This window comes from Sceloporus occidentalis, unplaced genomic scaffold (genome assembly GCF_023333645.1).
Source record: "Sceloporus occidentalis isolate IW3139 unplaced genomic scaffold, rSceOcc1.0.p SCAF_4, whole genome shotgun sequence".
Classification (NCBI taxonomy): Eukaryota; Metazoa; Chordata; class Lepidosauria; order Squamata; family Phrynosomatidae; genus Sceloporus; species Sceloporus occidentalis.
Genome location: NW_028316984.1, coordinates 93,886,420 through 93,906,425, shown reverse-complemented (window position 1 = coordinate 93,906,425; position 20,006 = coordinate 93,886,420). Strand labels below are relative to the sequence as shown.

Here is a 20,006-nt window from a genome sequence, read left to right as displayed (position 1 = left end):
ACCCTTCTGTGCATCATTTGGTACATGTTTGGAGTACACTTTGGAAAAAGAGACTTTTTTTGATGACAACCTCAGAATCTCTAAACCAGCATGTCTGGTGGCCATATCGGCTAGGGAAACCACAAAGTTTTACTAAGATTGGTTTGTTGGGGCAAAAAAGGTCTGATTGTTAGCAGACATCTCAAAATAAATGGATAGAAATTCAGTTTTGATTTTTAATTTGTTCAGTTTATGAACATAAATACCACTTCATCGTACCTGTGCTAAAGATTTTAATGGCCTAGTGAGCCCTTCATCTTTGGGTGCCCTGAGGTATCTCATTATTTTCTTTTGATTCTGCCTCTTCTTTTGATAACATGCAATTCCTAAATAATCTTTCATAGATTGATTCATTAACTTCCTATTATATTCTGCTTTTTCCTTTGATAACACCTAATTCCTATAATTCCTAATAATTCCCTTAATTCCTAATTCTCTCCAGTAGGTTATCAGTATTCTGGTCATTACAGAACCATGTTTCCTTCAAATAATCTCTTACCACATGATGCCATTTTCACGAACAACATCTCCAGATGGTACGGGGGACCCCTTGTAATAACATGGGCAACTGGTGGGAGGTACACATTTGCCACTTTCATCCATGAATGTCCCTTCTTCACAAGTGCATCCATCCACAGCAGTAAATTGAATGTTACAGGTGACATCAGGCTCACTCAGAGAGCGACAGGTGGGTTGGCAGGAATCAATTACATAACGGTAAGCCATGGTTTTGGGACATATTTGGTATTTGGCTAGAGAGAAGGAAAAGGGGGACAAATCATTCCAGAGTGTGGGACAATCATTTTATGCAAGGACTACTGTGTATGGGTTATAATGCACTACATTAGACAGAGTATACTCATACTTCAAAACACTGATGTATATTCTGTCTTATGGCTGTAGTAGTTTCAATGTAAACATAGCTCACAAATGGATGACACTGTGTCACGCAAATTCCATATGTACATTTATTTTGTACTGCGTTATGTTTCCACCTAATCTTGAAAATCTGCTTTTTACCTAACATTTCCTACTGAATACTGTCAACATTATAGTGACTGAGGAGAATAAAACAGCTCCTATTTCTTTGTTACTGTATTACTGTAGGATTTTGTTGAGCTTTGCCATCTAGTAGCAAAAAAGGCCTTTATTTCCTTTTGCCTTTTCCACAGTTCACATTCATCTCATCTGCACAGGCCCATCACATCATGTGGTCAAGATCTGGGGGGACTTTATGATACTACTGTAGGTTTGTTAAGAAAACTGATGAGAAACCTGCCCACAGACATCTCAGTTTTCCCCAGTCTCACCTAGAATAACTTTGAAACTGTTCTAAAATTTCTCCTAATACGTTTTTGTCTTGTAAAGGCCCTTGAATATTTCAAAAACTTACTGCAGATGCTGGTTCTCCATCCACTTATCTTGACCCCCTTAGCAGCACAGGCTCGGACATAGGAAGACAGAGCAGCACACATGCAGTCCTCACTCCTTTCACAGTTACAGGTGTCAAACATACAGTTCTGTGAATACAGAAAGCAATTCATTCATATCAACTAGTCTAGTGGAAATTTGCTTGTAATCTATACACATACTAAACTACAATTGCACCAGGCATTGTGAGAGATGTGTGGGTTGTCATATTCCCCATGGTCCCAATGATATCTAACAAAACAAAAGCATGATGGTGTCATCATGCTTAGTTTTTCAGTAACCACACTTCTATTCCTTACCTGCCCCTTGTAGGGTGATAGGTAAGACTGGCTGAAATCCATTATTTAATCCCAGCTGGTGTAGAACCATTGAGTCAATTGTTGAATGGTGAGTCAACACTTATGTAAATCCCTCTGATTCAGTGGGTCTACTCTAATTGGACCATCAGCAAGATTTAGGCTATTGATAACAAAGACTATAATTTTGTTTCTTAGGTATCTCTAGAATTTGATGTGTGGGTGATGCAATCTAGTGATCACCATCCAGTTCCCATAATATCTAGCTAAGTCCTAATATTGTTATAAAGCAATTGTTACTTGGAATTCACACATTTACTGCTTATTGTTGCATGTATTTAAAAAGCATCATTGTGCTTTATTGGCTACTTTAAATTACAGCTAGTCTGGCAAGTGTTTAACAGTTGTGGAGGAATGCCAAAGTAGACATTTTGTGTTAGCATTCAAATGTCACCCTCTTTCTTTCAAATTGGTAAATGATATAGCCAAGCTCAAAGAATAGAATGAGAAGCTGTTTATATTTTGTAGTGGAGCGAGAAATGTATATGTTGGATTACAAGATATGGGGATTACTACTGAACATTAAAGTCACTTGGGAAATTTGGCAATAGTGAATTAAAACTTTGAATTGCCCCATCCAGTTGGGCAAGCAATTCCTCCTCCCTCTTTTAGTTATTTTAAGAGGAAATAAATGTTACGTACCGTGTGGTAAATAGCTGAATCAACTACAGAGTGGCATTCCTGGAATGGCCCTGTGCTGTCTGTCAGCAGTCCACACCAGTGTGAAGCATATTTTTCTGTGAGTACAAAACACAATTACATTGTATTACCTTTTATTTTTGGGAAGTAGTATGTAGTAGGCTATATTTCAGAGGAACATAATGGCAAACCACCTCTAAGTACCCATTGTCTAAGAAAACCCCATGCAAATCATGGGGTTGTCATGAGGTGACAGGTGGCTTACAAGACACATTATTCACACATATTTTCTTTGAAGCACATTTTGTAACAGTCCTAATGAATTTGGTGAAGCCAACCCAGTACCATTGTGTTAATGTTGATTCAGAGGTCCAGTGAAATCCAAAATCTAATTTTGCCAAATTAGTTCTCAGGCAGAATCCAGATACCCCAAATACTTTCACAACTGCTTTCTGCATGTATGCATATTTGTAATAATAACATCAAAAGTGCTCTTGTGAGAAAAAATATTATATTAGAATCAGATCACATTGTTTATATATTTTCCTTTTTCCCTCTGCATCACATATTCATACATGTGTTCTCCATGTTAAAGCATGTTAAGTTTTTTTTATTGCATCATATCTATTATCTATGACTCCCTTCTGGCATTATTCCATTCTCTAAAATGCGCTGTGGATCTCTGTGATGTGAAGCAATCTATAATAAATGTCCTGGTTATAACCTATACTCTATAGTCTCATAGGCTACACTATACAGTTGTAACTACATTTTTCTCCTTCCAGTGAACCAGTTCTGAGACATGCTCAATGGAGATGGCCTCCCTCCAATGCTGCCCTGGCACTAGCATCAGGACCCACTTCCCCTCCTTATTTCCCTCCATAATGGCTAAAATCCATTCCAGGGGGTTTTCTAGCCCACAAGAGCAGATTTTTGGAACACATGGGGTGACTGAAGAAAGGCCCCTTTCCTGGTTCTGCTGACAGAAACGGTTTCTGCTAACAGAAGGTCAGTAATGGGTCCTGTCCCAAGTTTCAAATCCTTGCTCAACCTCAAGCTTTTTAGGGGATGGGTGGCTGGTCAACATATGCTGCTGCATATATTCCTTCCAAGTCATGGTCTTCCAATCTATTTTACAGTAGATGAAGAATGATACAAAGAGAGGGGAAAACTAGTTCATTGGCCTTAGCCTCATATACAAAAGTGGCAATATATTTTCCACAAATCACATACCATTTTCTATGCTGAGAGTGCATGGGTTTTCAAATATGTTCTTGACACTGGGGCAATCAGCCTGTGTTTTCCAGGTATTGGCAAAAGCCGCTGAGGTTCCTTCTACAACTCCACTGATGGCTTTGAAGTCATCTGCCTGAGCACTGTTGAAGTTTCCACAGAGACCTGAAACAAAACCAGATTTTTAAAAAACAAAAATTCTTCATATTGTATCAAACAATTTTTACAGATGTATCCTCAGTGTTCACTAATGGCATTACTTTCCTGTGGTGGTGAGATTGTGTGCTCCTGTGAAGCAAGAGACTATATTGATGGCAGCAGTGCTGCTGTTAGTGTCTCCCATGTCAGACAGGCTTTTGCTGAGAAGCCAGAGTAAATGTGCCAAACGTGTAGAAGAAGACATGGGAAGCCCCTTTTGGATGCCTTTTGCCATAAAAACCTTATGATGAGACAATCCAAAATGAACAAGAGATACTGCCAGAAGATGGGACTCCCAGGTTGGAAAGCATTCACAAGCTACTTGGCTACAGAAGATGACAACTAGAAGTAGCACTTTGGCTAATGCTGAAAGTAGGCTCAAGCTGAAAGATGCTCAAAGGTGAAAGGAAGGTCTGAAGCTTCACAACACATATTGCAGGAATATCAAAAAAGCAGGGTAATGCTGAAGAAGGACTCTATACTAACCATTGTGCCAAAATACAACCTGAAAAACAATTCTGTAGAATTTGAAGATAATGTAAAAATAGATTGCACTATTAAGCCTAATTAGCCAGGAGTATGAAGAACTCTGAACTGAAGCCAGGAACATTGTCATGGAGGAATGCAAAAAGGCACTACTTTCAGCCTAAAATAAAGAGAATCCTCAATGAATGACATATGGAACTCTTCAAGCAGTTAAGGACAGGTGAGAAACAAAAAGAAAAGGGTCATAACCCTGAATGTAACTTTGCAATAACTTCTGTGCAGGCATAAGGAGAAGTGCTATAATAATCAATGCAGATAAATAAAAGATGACAACAAAAAAGGAAGAACAAGAGACAGTTTTCAAAAGATATGAAAAAATCAGAGATATTTAAATCAAGAATGGGAATGCTCTACAATCAACAGGGAAACACATTTCATGACTAAGCAGAAATAAAATGATGATGGAAACAATACATGGAAGAACTTATAAAAGAGATGACAAGGTAACAGATTGATTCAAGCAAGATCCATATGAAGATGTACTTCCAATTATAGTAAGTGAAGTGGAAGCTGCACTTTGAGTGCTTGGGAGAAATAAATCATGAGGAAGATATGGTATATAAATAGAGCTGCTTCAAGCTGCAGATATAGAATCTACTCTAGTTTAACTAAGATCTGTCAACAAATGTAGAAAACAAAAGAATGCTCAACATACATTTCAATCCCCAAGAAAGAGAACACCAGGATTTGCAGTAACCACAGAACCATTGCTCATTAACTGAGCAAAGTGTTGCTCAAAATTCTACAACAAAGACTTTTACTATACATGGAGTGAAAAATGCCAGCTGTCCAAGATGTCCTTTAGGAAAGGAAGAGGCACTAGGGTCATATTGCACAATACATTGGATAATGAAGCACACCAAATGATTAAAAACTTGGGATTGCTCTTTAAAAAAAATGGGTGTACCACAACATTTGGCTGTCTTGATACGTAACTTGTACTCAGGGCAGGAGGCTACCATCAGATACAATACAGATAAATGAAATGTTTTCAAAATGACAAGGAGGTCAAGCAAGGTTATATTTTATCACTCCATCTGTTTAACTTGTACATTGAACATATGCAGATGGGATTGTACAGTGGACCCTTGTTATATGCTGGTGTTTAGTTCCAAGATCCCCCATGTATAACAAAATCCATGGATGCTCAAGTCCCGTTAAATATAATGACATAGCAAAATGGTGTCCCTTATAAAAAATGGAAAATCAAGGTTTGATATTTGAAATTTATACTTTTTTGGAACTTTTTTGAATCCGTGTATAAAAAATCCATGTATAAGAAGGGCCGGCTGTACTACTAGCAGAAAATAGCAAAGACGTGAAACCTTTACTGAAGAAGGTCAAGAAAGAAAGTGGAAAGACAAGTTTAAAGTTGAACATTAAGAAAATGAAGATAATGGCTACATATGACTTAATGAAATCAGAAGAACAGGATTTGGAAGGGTAGTTATGGAGGAACTAGAAAAGATCCCAAAGGGTCAAGATATATCATTGAATATTAAAGTTGGGATTGTCCATGCCATCGTACTTCCCATTTCTATGTAAGGTTGTGAAACAATGAAGAAAAGACAGTGAAGAAATCTGATGGGAAGAAATTAATCTCATTTCAAATGTTATGCTGGAGAAGAATTCTATGGATATCGTGGACTGCTAAATAGGCAAACAAATGGGTCCTACCTTGGGCAACTCATAGTCTCTCAGCCTCAGAGGATAGCAATGGCAAGCCCCCTCTGAAGAAACTTGCCAAGAAAACCCTGTGATGGGGCTGCCTTGTCAGAAATGACTTGAAGGCAAACAACACACAAAGAGCAAATCAAGCCTGAATTCTTCCTAGAAGCCAAGATACTAAACTGAAACAGTCATACTTTGGCCATATGGTAAGACATTACTCACTAGAAAAGACATTAATGCTTGGTAAGATCGAAAGCAGTAGGAGAAGAGGAAGACTACATTCTAGATGGATGGACTCAATCAAGGAAGACACAGATCTGATGAAGGCTGGGTGACATGGAGGTCTCTCATTGAGAGGGTCACCATAAATGAAAGTTGGCTTGATGGCAGTTAACAACAGTACTCACTGTTCTGAAAAGTGATTTACGGTTTCACTTACCACATGTCTTCTCTTTGTGAACAGGGTCCAAGCGTATGAAGAGCTGCATGATAGGTACAAGCTGGATTTCTAACTGGAGCCCCCAATGTGTGTTTACGATGATGAAGAATGATGAAGGCCTGAAGATGGTGACATTGGCTGTAGAAGGAAATCACAATGAAACAGCATTTAATGCTGAATAAAAGATCTCGCTGAGTGTCAATGTATGATTCATATGGCTCCAGAAGCTGAATATACCTCTAACAACAACAACAACAACAGTAATTAACCATGTTCATTATGAAAGCACAGTATTGTGGTCACTTGGAATATTTCTTCATCTTATCTTTTTTTTTTCTTTCCTGGTTTCCCATTTTCATTGATCAAGAAAAAGTTATTCTTTGAGATAGTTTTAAATTCAGATTTGATTCCTTTCAATGATAGCTGTGTTTGCAAAGCTATAAAATACAGAATTCTGAATTAAGCCATCTTTCCAATCTCTCAGTTGCCTAGTGGTATTAAACTGCTCTACCCTCAAGATTTATATTATATATAACAGTTGAATATTCACCAAGAAATGTGTGCATAGATCATTTCTTTCAGATGTAATGGACTGGGAAAGTCTATTTAAGCATACAAGTTAATTCATATAGGCTTCTGTAGAAAATACCTTTCAGAAACTCCTTGAAGAGAACAGACACTGATGTTTTATATATAAGGTAGAGTAAATACTTTATATCCTGCTGAAAACTGTAGGAGTAGAGTAATAAAAGAATAACTTACATGCTGAGAAGGGCAGCTGGGTCAGGATCATATTCACATACACAACCCCAGTAGACTTGATGACAATTATCTGGCAAAGGAGAAACAGCAAAATAACTCAAGGTGGGCATCATTTTACCATAATACAATCTTCAGTGCCACACTGGTTTTCATAACTCAACAAAGAAGTTTATCACACTAGTGAGATCCCGTGGGCAAACAGGATTTAAACGCAACATAACATGAAGGAAACCTGGAAATGCCTAAGGTTTTTCACACAACATCGTAGTTAACAGGAAATAACATGAAGTTAATCCGCAGTTAAAGTGGAGGAAACCAGCAGCATTTTAAATTTGGTTGAGTTCCAAATTTGAAAAGCTGCTGGTTTCCTCGACTTTAACTGCAGATTAACTTTGCATTATTGCACATTGCATTATTTCACTGTGAAAAACTATCCAAATTTACAAGTCTTCTTTAAATTCAAATGTAGTTTAGCTCCCGTTTAACTCCAGTTTTCCCACAGAAACTTGCTAGTGTGATAAACTTCTTAGAAAATATGTGTTCTCTCTTCCTTTTTACCCTACTTTTTGAAATAGATATATCAGGTATACAAAACATCCACATCACACTGCCCCTATGGCAGTGAATTTTCTAACGTTTCTGGTGGTGCAATGACATCAGGGGAGTGAATCCATTCCAATCTTTTGTCCAAATTTAAGTGAGATGTCCAAGGTATTGAAACCTATTTCCAAACTAGTTTCAGTACATTAGACAGATCCTTAGAACTTTGAAGAAAAACCTGGAATAGATTCACTGCTCCATTTCCAGCAGAGCCACCAGCTGTCATTGCGTTCTGACATGAACTGGTTCAGTCTGGAATGACTTGTTCAAGAGAATTCCAGCTGTTCAGGAAACAAAGATTTTATAATGTTTGAAACAATTTTTATGTGGGAAGGGACAACCAACACTTTACTAGGATTAAGGAGATTATTGCACCTAGAAATCCTGCTGGGATAGACACGGGATTGAAAAATCAAATACGGGTGTTATCGCACGCAGCTGGAGCTGGACAAGTGCTACCCATATGCAGCCTGGACCCCAGCTACACTTATCCAGTGGCTTTTCAAAAACAACAAGCTCCCATTTTTGAAAAGCCACTGGATACGCATGACTGGGGTCTCGGCTGCAGACAGGTTGCACTCACCCAGCTGTGGCTGGGTGTGACAACACCCGTGTTTGACTTTTCAATCCTGCATCTATCCTGGTGGGATTTCTAGGTGGGATTATGCCCTATGTCATCACATAGGTCCTCTTACTTTGGGGCACAGATTGAAGAATGAGGAGAAGTGGAAGAAGATAAGGAAAATAAGGGGTGGGAGGTCAGAGCCAAGTTAAGCAATGGACTGAAAAATAGGACCCTGAGAGTTAAATTATATTGTAAACTATTTTGGGTTCCATATTGGGAGGAAGATAGGACATTAATTAATCAATTAACAAAAAATAAATGAAAAAGAAAAAGACTTGTAGAAAGGTCAAATAAATAGGGATGCAAAAAGAGGGAATAATATATGAGAATGGAAGTGTGGAGGAACTGAGGTTGTGGGTTGCTATAGAGTCACCCCTCCTAACTCGTGGATCTGAGACGTTAAATATTTGCAAAGGGGTGACCTCCGCTATTTTCAATGGCGCGCATGTCCGGGGGCTTGAATATGCCTATGGTGCTTGAATATGTACAAGCCTTTGTTTTCATGGGGAGGGGGTCCAGAATGGATCCCCGCAAAAACGGAGGGCCAACTGTAATTTTTTAAGTAGAGAAATTTTGTCACAGAAAGCTAATTGCCAAATAACCTTAAAGGAGAAACTATAGCCAAGAGTAGATTTAATTTCATGTCGTGAATTGTCAGTTATTTTAATGCATGTTTCTAGTATAATATTAAGGTTAGGAAAAGGAACTGAGACTGGAGATGAACTGAGAGCAATGCCATTCCAGGATTGTATCCAGTGGTGTCATTCTACTAACACAAAGCTTTTACCTCGGTTTCATCTTGGCAAAGTATCAGAACCCATACTCTGATGTTTATCACACTATACTCTTAAAGTGCTACTATTCCACTTTAACTGCTCTAGCTGCCTCCTGTTGCATTCTGGGATTTGCAGTTTTAAGGAGGGGTATTTAGAATTCTCAGGAAGAGAACTTCTGTGCCTGAGAATTCTAAATACCCCTCCTTAAAACTGCAAATCCCACAATGCAACAGGAGGCAGCTAGAGGAGTCAAAGTGGAATAGTAGCACTTTAAGAGTATAGTGATACAGTTTGCACAAGCCATTGTGTTAATTATGCCAGTGGCCATGTTGGATTTAATCTACTATGTTGTTGTTGCATGCCTTCAAGTCACTTCTGCTTTACGGCAGCCCTTTCTTGACAAGTTTCTCCGGGGGGGGGGGGATGTTTGCCATTGCCATTCTCTGGGCTGAGAGAACGTGATTCGCCCATGGTCACCCAGTGTATTTCCATGGGTAAGCCGGGATTTCAACCCCGATTGTCACAGTCAGAGTCAAACATTCAACCGACTACATCACACTGCTTCATATAATGTACAGGGTCATATATTTCCTACTTTGTTGTGTGGAGAAAACTGTACTTCTGTAAGTCAGTGTGCTATCTTTCTTCACAACATGCATTTCAACATCATTGTTTTTCACACTTACTGTCTCTCCACCACCGATGCTGATGGCTATGCCTTTCATGCATGTCTCAGTGTCTGTCAAGCCACACTTTCGAATTTCTCCAAGAACAGTGAAGAGATTGCTGTCACAGAGCTGAAAGTGAAGAAACAGAACCTTAGCAGTTTGCATTGTCTGAATGCTTATGTATCCATGATCACAACACTCCTGAGCCCATTGTATTACTTATTGAAAATAATGGTACTCTCTCAATTAAAACAACTCAAAACATTGAAAATGACATTTGATAAAAGATAAGCAAAATGTTTTTGTTAATCTTTTAAATTCATATCTATTAAATTTTTTCAATTCTATAGACAGTTTTAATGCCATTTTAAGCATTTTTGTATTTTTATCTACATTTGTTTTTACTTGTATTTCTTTTTTTCTTGTAAAAATCATCATGAGTCCCACCTTTGAGGTATAAATAAACCAATACAATACAAGAGCATTGTATAGAGAAGAGGCCCACACTGTTAAAGCTGTGTACTGTGTAAGGATGGAGAGAAGAGTTTGGTTCAAGGGAGAAATGTGCTCTCTTAGCTATGTTAGACTCATACCAGTCAAATCTTTAAAGGGGGGGGGGGGAGCATGGTACCCTGAATTACAACTAAGAGCAAACACGTAATGCAATTCAGTCCAAATTGAGTATGCCTTTTCCAATTAAAAGGTAAGCCACAAAATTTTTCATCATCTACAAAATTCAAATACTGTTCAAAGGTACATCACTAGGATTACTAAGGGATAGACTGCTTTAACATTGCTTATTCTTTGTCCTTTTTAAATCTTTCAACACCTTCCCCATTAAGCTTTATGACTGAGAAGGGACTTGAAAGCGAGTGTACCCACACTGGCTCTCCTGCACATGAAACATATGGTCGGGCATTAGATTTGTAGTTTTGTGAGATATTTAGCCTTCTCTGTCAGAGAGCTTCTGTGTCAGAACAAACTACAAGTCCCAGGATCCCATATTTTATCATTTCCAGTGATAAAAATCATGATGATGTCAGTGGTTTGAATTTAATCTTTGAATTCAATTCAATCTTCAATTTCTTCCTGTATCAATCATTTCCAATCATGTTGCAGCTTCCAAGCAATTACTATGCCTCTTAGTAACACATGTGGGGAGACTTTCCATTTGAAAACCTACTTCGAGAGGTAAAATCTCCATTTCAATTACCTTAGTAAGAACATAACTACAGTCACCAAAGAAGGAATAACGCTTCTCATCAAATGTTGAGATGTGGGAACCTCCTTCAATGGAGCACATGCCAGGGCAGGAATGGCTGACACAGGCCCACTGGCCTCCAGTACATTGGCTGAAGAAAAGACAGAAATGATAATCAGGTGATAGGGACAGACACACACCCATAAAACAATCAATTAATAAAATGTGTAAGACTAGATTATATGAGGGTAGAATTCAGAGACACAGCTTTGTTAGGAGATCATTGCATTGCCTTTTTTCTGATCTGGGCATGGGCTGAGACCGGGCTGGAAACATGTGTTGTTGCACAGCTCTGTGCCCAGATCATTACCATCCCATTCGTGATCAGAATATGGAAAAGAAGCATTTTTATTTAAGGACGGGAGAGGGACAGGATGGTAATGATCTGGGCATGGAGCTGTGAAATAAAACACAGTCCCAGCCCAATCTCAGCCCATGTCCAGCACGGGAAAAGGCAGCTAGTGTGATAATCTTTTTAGTATAGAGTATCATCATACTTCACTCTGAAGAAACATACCAAGTCTGTGAAAGCTTATAATACAACTTCTTTTGCACAGTTAGTCTCAAAGGTGCTACAAGAGCCCTTTGTATAGGTTATATGAATATGAGCAGTCCCATTTATTTCAATGTAGGCTACAGACTTGTTTTACAGGTATTCCATTACATTTTAATATTTCCCAAGGAGCCATAGAAAAGTTTTTGAGAAGAAACCTACATTCATAGATATGAAATAATAACTCCTGCATTCCTCAATAATTTATTCCAATTACCAAGGGTTTTATATTAAGTCTGGTATAGAAGTGAATTATTTGAGGTATTTGTACAAAAGATTTTTAATGCATTTCCCCCCTTAGAGCTAAAACTAATTTGATCCCCATAATTATCCCAAAATTCTTTGTAAATTCTGATGTCAAAGATTCTCCACATGTTCTTTATCTACAGTGAACATTAAGTGAATATTGGCTATCTGTACTTTCAGGATTTGATATCTAATTGTTGATATTTTTGCAGTATTTGATAGCTGGTAGGCAAAGTCACTGAGTATTTCACACTCTTGTTAATGGATTACATAATGGTAATGATTTTCTGCCTTCAGAAAGACTTTCCACAACACCATCTGACAAGCAAATTTTACATGTCTGCCTAGAAAACCAACAAGTGGAAGGACAGACCTGAACCCTATTGTTAATCGCAACTAAAGTAGAGCCATTGTATCAATGGGATTTGCCTGTATAGTGACTCATCATTCAACAACTGGTTCATCAGTTATGTTCTAGTTGGGATTAACCAATAGAATTCAGGTCTCACTTTACAGAAGGGCAATGCTGGTCAAATCCCTGCGGATGGGAAGGACCCACTATATCTGATCATTAGCATGCAAGACTGTTTAGCATTAGATTAGTATTTGATAGCTGACATATAATGGCATTTCTATCATAGCATTTAATGGTAATAATAGTCAACATGATTAATATGCTCATGAAATAAAGGGTTTGCACAGTTCATTTGTGGCGTGATGACATCTACCTAGTTTAATTTCTCAGGATAAGGCTTAAAAAGTAGCACAGCTATTGAGGGTTTCCTTATTTTGTTTACTTTAATAGCATGGCATCTTTGGTTTAAGTAACGATACCCAAAAATTCCCAGCAAGTAATGCTATCAAATACTGTATTGGAGGGAAAAAACCTCAGTGTGAACGAACCAGTTAGCATCTTACCATGAAGTGCACTGGGATGCAAAGGAAGCGCCAGGAGCATAGGTATCTCCATTGTAAGTACAGTGACAGTCCTCAAGAGGAATGCAACCGGAGTTGTTAATGTCATCATACACAGTACCTGAAAAAAATACATCCAGTATTATGTTACTGTCATAGATTTCATCAGTTTTATGAAGGACAGAGCACATGATGTCATTCCATTGACATATTACTGTAAGCACTTCCTTTCCCAGGAAAAGAAGACAACACAGATAGAGAGAAGCTGTATTAAAATATATGGGATAGGAAACGAAAGCAAGAGGGATCAAAATATTTTTTCCTATTTAGTGTTCTTTTGCCTGAAGAGAACAATGCCACAGCAAGGAGGTGGGGGCATGGACTCAGCCTTGCTCCTTGCTGCAGCCCCTTTCTCCTCGTGAGGCAAGAAGGTGTGGGGGAATCAACTGGGTGTCACCTCTCTTCTGGGGTATAACCCAGTGTGGGCTGCACCCCCACCCACCCCTAATGATGATTCCCCTGCTATACACCTGTATGTGGGTTAATTTCATAAGTATCCCTGAGTTTTTATCAAAGAAGCATGAATAAAGGCTATCATGATGACTCCATTTCTCACTGTATTAGGGTTTTTTTGGAAAGCTATATCTTCCATCCCAGAGAAAATCTAGTTAACCTAATGCCAAAAAAGGAAGGAAGGATGGAAGGAAGGAAGGACAGAAGGACATCAGTGTATACCCACCTGAGGGACAAAAGCAGCCATCTGTACAGTGATCTTCACAGAGCTGGGACCGTTCAGGATTTGTACAGGAATCAGAACAGGGGGATCCACATTCTTTGTGCTCCATATTGAAAGGACAGGACTTGGCTGGGAATAGAAATAAATGATGATATATAACCACCATGTGCTGGTGAGTGTTTAAGCATGTGTGTATTGAGGTGAAACTGACTTAAACAGAAATATGAGTTAGTGGTTCATGTTCTAGCCCTCTTCATTTTTCATAAAACAGGGGTATGGAAAACAAGTTCTGTGATGAAAAGACTGAAGGAGCTGAATATGTCCAATCTGAAGAAGACAAAGCTAAGATGGGATGTGTACTCTTCAATCACCTGAAGAGCTGTCACACAAAAGGGAACAAAGGATTACTCTCTGAAATCTAAGAGGGCAGAACTATATCTAGTTGGCTTTACAGCCAAGTAAATTTGTTTCACTATTAGGATAAAATTTGAAATGGGAATGGAACTTGACACTGGAAAAACTAAGATAGGGACTGATATGCTTTCCCTAGTTAGTGGTTGGATCCCTCTGTAGAGGGTACTCTAGCTCTAAATTTCTTGCACTGAACAGGGAATTGGACTACATGGTCCTTCCAGCAATATGATTTTATGATTGTGTGATTTTCTTATTAAAGAGTTGTGCAGAGAGGTGAAAAATCCCTTTCAGACATACTCACCGCACAAATCTTCAGTTCTCCATTCAAGGGGCTGTCCACCAGCATGAGCACATTGTCTGGAGTATTCAGCAAAGGTGTCACAAATACAGACATCAGTTGCAGATTCCTCACAGTTGCACAAGTCTTGTATGCAAGCATCAGCATAATCTTTCATTTCCACTAATGCATTACATCCCAGGAATGCTTCACCAGTCAAAATGGTTTCACAGATAGCATTCTGGAAATAGGAAATATAAGACAATGTTTTTTATAAAATACTGGCAAAGTATTGAACTACTGCTGAAGTTAACTGACACTCTTGATAACTTATAATTTATTCTCAGGAGTCCATTATTTTAATTTTCTTCTGCATACCTTGAAGAATGAATGAAAAGAGGGGGAAAACCTTCCTTTAGACAGAAGGAGCAAAAACAAAGTTGCTTACAAATTGACGGCTGCAGTTGCTTGTAGTTGAAGGAAGAGGATCCTGACATTGTTCTGTGGGTCCATCCATCTTTTGCAAGTTTCCAAACTGCACAGGATTCAGTTTGACACCTGCAGTGAATGTTACATAATGTTATAGGGAACAAGAATCCTGTGACTGAAACCAGAATGTTAAGTCTTGGATATGCTTTCTTGAAATACTCCTGAACTTGGCCCATTCTGAAGGCCTGCTCTGCCAGGTCCCTCCTTCCAAGTCCATTACCATATTGTGACACTGGCTAAGGAAACAAGATCAACCTTGATGAAGGCTACAAGATAGAAACATCTGATGTAGGCTCCTTGCTACCCCACCATTACAGATCCAAGGCTCTTCCCATTTGGAACAAATTCCATCCCAGATTTCTTTGCATCATGGCATCCATTCATGGAATACTCTCCCCAAGGAAGGTTATTGGGTGGTCCGACTGCTTTCTTTTTGGTGCCAGGTGAATGAAGACAAGCATTCATTCAGGCATTTTAGATTTTTTTTTTTAAAAAAAATTAAGACTGTGTTTAAATATATTTTGTGTTTTTTTGATAGTATTATATTGCATTGCATTCTTTTACCTTTTTGTCAGGTACCAGAAGAATAGTGTTAATTGGGCAGATTTAAAATACAATGAATGAATGAATGAATGAATGAATGAACGAACAAATGAACTTGGTGCTTCCTACATTTCAGAAAGAAATCCTCTTTTCAAAAATGCATATCATTTCTACATGATTAGTTACAAGCAAGCAAACAAACAGCAGGCAGAAAACAAATCAAAACAAAGTCTCTACAAGCTAAAAATATTTCTAACAGATCATTCAAACAAACATGTGTTGATCCTTTTAAAATACTGCACAGCTGTCAGATCAAGTCTTTCAGCAGCATATTTGCCAAAATAAATATTGTCTTTTAACAAATAAACTGATAAGTATCCCATGTTTAAAAGCAATAAAAACAGAACTGCATGCATTCTTTTTATTACTTACCATTTGAAATGAACTCATTGTATGTTGAAATTCCATTGAAGTCCCCACAAAGACCGCAAGTCTGATTAATATATTTTTCATCCAGTTCCAACTAAAACAAGAGAAAAGTAACAGTGAACATCTAGAGCAATGAGTATTATGACAGAAGATTACACTTGATGTCAAGATGTGCATGACATTCATTAACTAGTCAACTATAGATGGATCAAATATTCACAGTCAAGCTGACAACTACCCAACTGGTTTGATTTTTAATGGCTGACAGGAGAATTTTGTTTCCTAACTGATTTTGAATCTTTCTTTAGATATTTGTGACACAGTGACCAAATGTAATTGTTGTATTAGAATGTCATGCTAAACTACTATAATGAGAACAAATCAGTGTTGATCTTAGGCTAGTGCTCATCATCTTTCCTCAGTCTTCCTATGACACAGCCTCAAAGTGGAGTTTAAAAGTTTATGCTTCTGAATTTAGTAAATCACAATTTAGTAAGTTAACCTTAAACTCTAATTCCTATTAACTAGGTTTCAACAAACCAGCTTCATAATTTTTGAATAAGACTGGTTTGTTTGTACATGTAATATTTGTCATTAAACACAATGTTGTGAATAACACAACAAGCTCAGTAGATATAAATGAGAAGTGAAAGTCTAAACTATTTCTCTTAACCACAATTTGTAATATCTGCATCCGGTTCTTACCAGAAGGCCATCTTCTTGGTTCCACATAACAACAATGCCTAACTTGGAAGCAATTTTCACATAACCTGAGATTCTCTCCATCAGGACTCCTGAATGACTGTAAGGCAGCTGGACCCTGAAGATAAATCAAAATTCAACAGACGTTGAAAATGAGAAATATAAAACCTTTCATTCATAATACTCTAGCTTTCAGCTTTCAGAGAACAACATCTTTCATGAATTCCACCTTCCTATATGACTGCAATTTGTTGCAGTAAAATAATAAAGGGATACAATTGTAAACTTACGGTTCTCCACCAACAATAATAGTGTTTGGGGTCAGTTCAATGTCCATTCCATCAAGCTTTATGCTTATGTGGCCAATGATGGTAACATTATGAGCCGCATTGCGCCTTATTTGGATGTTGAAGTCTTCATAGGAGGATTTGCAATGTGATGCAAAGACATAATTGCAGAGCCCAGGGAACCTGTAGATATCTCCATCAAAGGTCTTGAAATGGAAGTTGCCCCATGTGCTACACACTCTCCCGTTGTGAGCAGGGTTTTTAGCTGTAGGTTCAAAGAAATATGTAAAGAATCTACTTTAATTCCTCCACATCAATTCATTCATCCAAAAGCCAAAGTCCCAATTGATCCAATAGTGGCTGGTGTCTTACATGTCACTGAGACATGAAATACACTACGGGTTTTAGTTTGAACTTTAAAGGAGCTGTCTAGTGTACTGAACCCTAGTCCCAAAATAATTTCAGCATCTTGGACAGGTTTTTCAAAGTTTGGACTAAAGCTTATAAAGCTACCATGGAAGCTACCAGGAACCACTGAATTGGTCTCCTCAGTTACTATTCTTATAATATACAGTGATGCAATATTCCCTTATTTCACCTCAGATACCTACTCATTCACCTATAGTGTCCATTTCTCTGATTTGCCTCCCTTTCTAAGTAATATGCTACACTTATTAGGTTTTCAGCCTCTATTTTTATTTTCTGGAGTACTGCTGCTGATCTATTGAAATGAACAGAAACAAAACCAAGCCATTGATGTGATGAGGGATATGGTCAACACACAAATCTAATCTTTGACAAACTTACCCTTGACAGCTAGTGTTGTTTTCATTGGAGGGATGATGGTCACTTTGCTTTGAGGAGCTAAGGTAGTAAAAAGAGAGAAAAAGATGACTATAGTTAATACAAATATTTCTGTAATGTGATAATACAGGCTGGATAGGGGTAATGCTAAGTCCTCTACAGTGCTAAATATTGTTATATTTCTCTTTGCGCTTTGGTCAAAGTGGTCTTTAAGAATGTAGATAGCCCAATCACCTGTCTATTTATTTGGAAAGAAGCATATTTATTCCCAGATGCAAAGGGAAAGAAATTCAACTTTAAAAAACTTCAAATAAATGTTCATTAACGGGAAATGTTGATGCCGCTGTGAAAATCTACAGCGCTATACTAATAATAATAATAATAATAATAATAATAATGCCCCATTACTATTTCCCACAGGAATGAAATGCCCCAAGCTCTTTTGTATAAAAATGGACATTTCACAATTTAATGTCAAATTATCAACATTACCCAAATGATGCTGACTGTAATGTAACTCAGTCTCTCCTATGGAATCCTGGGATTTGTAGTTTTACTCTTCTCTGCCAAAGAGTGCTGGTGCCTCACAAAACTACAAATCTCATGATTCTGTAGGACTAAGCCACAGCAGTTAAAGTGGTGACCAATTGCATTATTTCTATAGTGTAGATGCACCCTTAGAGTGTTTTGGACTGAATTATGTAATATAGGGGAAAACATACAGCCAGTTCTCTAATAACAACTCCTGGACTGAGATGTCAGCTCACTAAATGTGGTGTGAGGGGGAAAGAGACATTGGTCCAAAACACACTGCAGAAATAATCCAGTTTGAGACCGCTTTAACTGCCCTGGCTCAGTGCTAGGGAATTCTAGGAATTTTAGTTTTGTGAGACATTTAGCCTTCTCTGTCAGAGAGCCTTGGTGCCACAATAAAGTATGGTTTGCGGGATTCCCTAGCACTGAGCCAGGGCAGTTAAAGCGGTTTCAAAAGGATTGTTTCTGCAGTGTGTTTTGGACCATTATTTTAATTCCCACATCATTATTACAATCTGACTCTCAGCTAGCCTTGTTTCAGGAATAACTTTCTGCTTTCCTGACATAAAAAATAATAAAAAAAACTTTATTTTTAGCCCGCCTTTCCTGGGATCAAGGCGGGTTACAACAGCAAAAAGCACAATACAATCAATAAACAAAAAAATTAAAAATACAAGAAATACAAAAATATAACAACTGTTAAAATACAGCTAAAAATTATCCAACTAGCACAGATTTACAAAAACAATGAGGAGAGAGAAGGGGGTTACATTGGAATGTTAGGGGTAAGCCTGCTGGAACAGAAAAGTTTTAAGCCCCTTTTTAAACTGGTCCAGGGAGGTGGCTGAGCGGAGCTCGTCCGGAAGCGAGTTCCAGAGGTTGGGGGCCGAGGTAGAGAAGGCCCTCTGAGTGGTGGTAGAATATCTTACCTCTGGAACTCGTAACAATTGCTTCCCAGCAGAACTGAGTGTGCGGGGCGGAATGTATGGGGAGAGGCAGTCCTCCAAGTACCCTGGGCCCAAGCCATATAGGGCTTTATAGGTAATAACCAACACCTTGTATTGTGCCCGGAAGCGAATAGGCAGCCAATGGAGATCTTTCAGAATAGGTGTTATGTGACTGGTCCTGGAGAAGCCAGTGACCAGTCTCGCTGCCATGTTTTGAACCAACTGAAGCTTCCGAGTATGGTACAAGGGTTGCCCCATGTAGAGCACATTACAGAAATCCAAACGAGAGGTTACCAGAGCATGTACCACTGTTTCAAGGTCCCCCCGGCCCAGGTAGGGTCGCAGCTGGCGTATCAGCCTAAGCTGATAACAAGTGCTCCTGACCGTCGCATCCAACTGAGATGTAAGATGGAGCGACGAGTCCAGAAGCACCCCCAGACTGTGAACTGAGTCCTTCACGGGGAGCGTGATCCCGTTCAGGACAGGTGGACAAACAACCATTCCTGGGCCAGGAGAGCCTATCACGAGCACTTCCGTTTTCTCTGGATTCAAACTGAGTCTGTTTTCCCTCATCCAGCCCATTACCGACTCCAGACAGGCATCCAGAGGAGAGATGCCATCCCTGGTCACTGCAACAGTCGGAGGCACAGAGAAGACTATCTGGGTGTCATCAGCGTACTGATAACACCGCGCCCCGTGTCTCTGGATGATCTCACCCAGGGGTTTCATGTAAATGTTGAATAGCATGGGGGACAGAATGGCTCCCTGAGGGACACCAGATGTAAGTGCCCTCCTATCGGAGCACACGTCCCCCAGCTGCACCATCTGGGACCGACCCGAGAGGTAGGAATGGAACCACTGGAGCGCAGTGCCCCCGATTCCCAGC

At 38.8% G+C, this 20,006-nt stretch overlaps 1 protein-coding gene across 2 annotated transcripts in view; it reads right to left on the bottom strand.

Annotated features, from left to right (window-relative positions):
• MUC5AC (mucin 5AC, oligomeric mucus/gel-forming) overlaps positions 1–20,006 on the bottom strand; it is a 74,975-nt gene that overhangs the window by 46,391 nt on the left and 8,578 nt on the right. For both annotated transcript variants that reach the window (XM_089520930.1, XM_089520931.1), the window contains exons 3-18: positions 17,643–17,699; positions 16,839–17,100; positions 16,552–16,666; positions 15,850–15,940; positions 14,834–14,943; positions 14,410–14,626; positions 13,698–13,823; positions 12,962–13,079; positions 11,197–11,335; positions 10,002–10,112; positions 7,315–7,384; positions 6,553–6,690; positions 3,699–3,863; positions 2,469–2,563; positions 1,433–1,559; positions 539–791 (exon numbers count right to left, since the gene is read on the bottom strand). In XM_089520930.1, the coding sequence (XP_089377056.1) occupies positions 539–791; positions 1,433–1,559; positions 2,469–2,563; positions 3,699–3,863; positions 6,553–6,690; positions 7,315–7,384; positions 10,002–10,112; positions 11,197–11,335; positions 12,962–13,079; positions 13,698–13,823; positions 14,410–14,626; positions 14,834–14,943; positions 15,850–15,940; positions 16,552–16,666; positions 16,839–17,100; positions 17,643–17,699 (2,194 nt within the window). The remainder of the gene's footprint in view (positions 1–538; positions 792–1,432; positions 1,560–2,468; positions 2,564–3,698; positions 3,864–6,552; positions 6,691–7,314; positions 7,385–10,001; positions 10,113–11,196; positions 11,336–12,961; positions 13,080–13,697; positions 13,824–14,409; positions 14,627–14,833; positions 14,944–15,849; positions 15,941–16,551; positions 16,667–16,838; positions 17,101–17,642; positions 17,700–20,006) is intronic.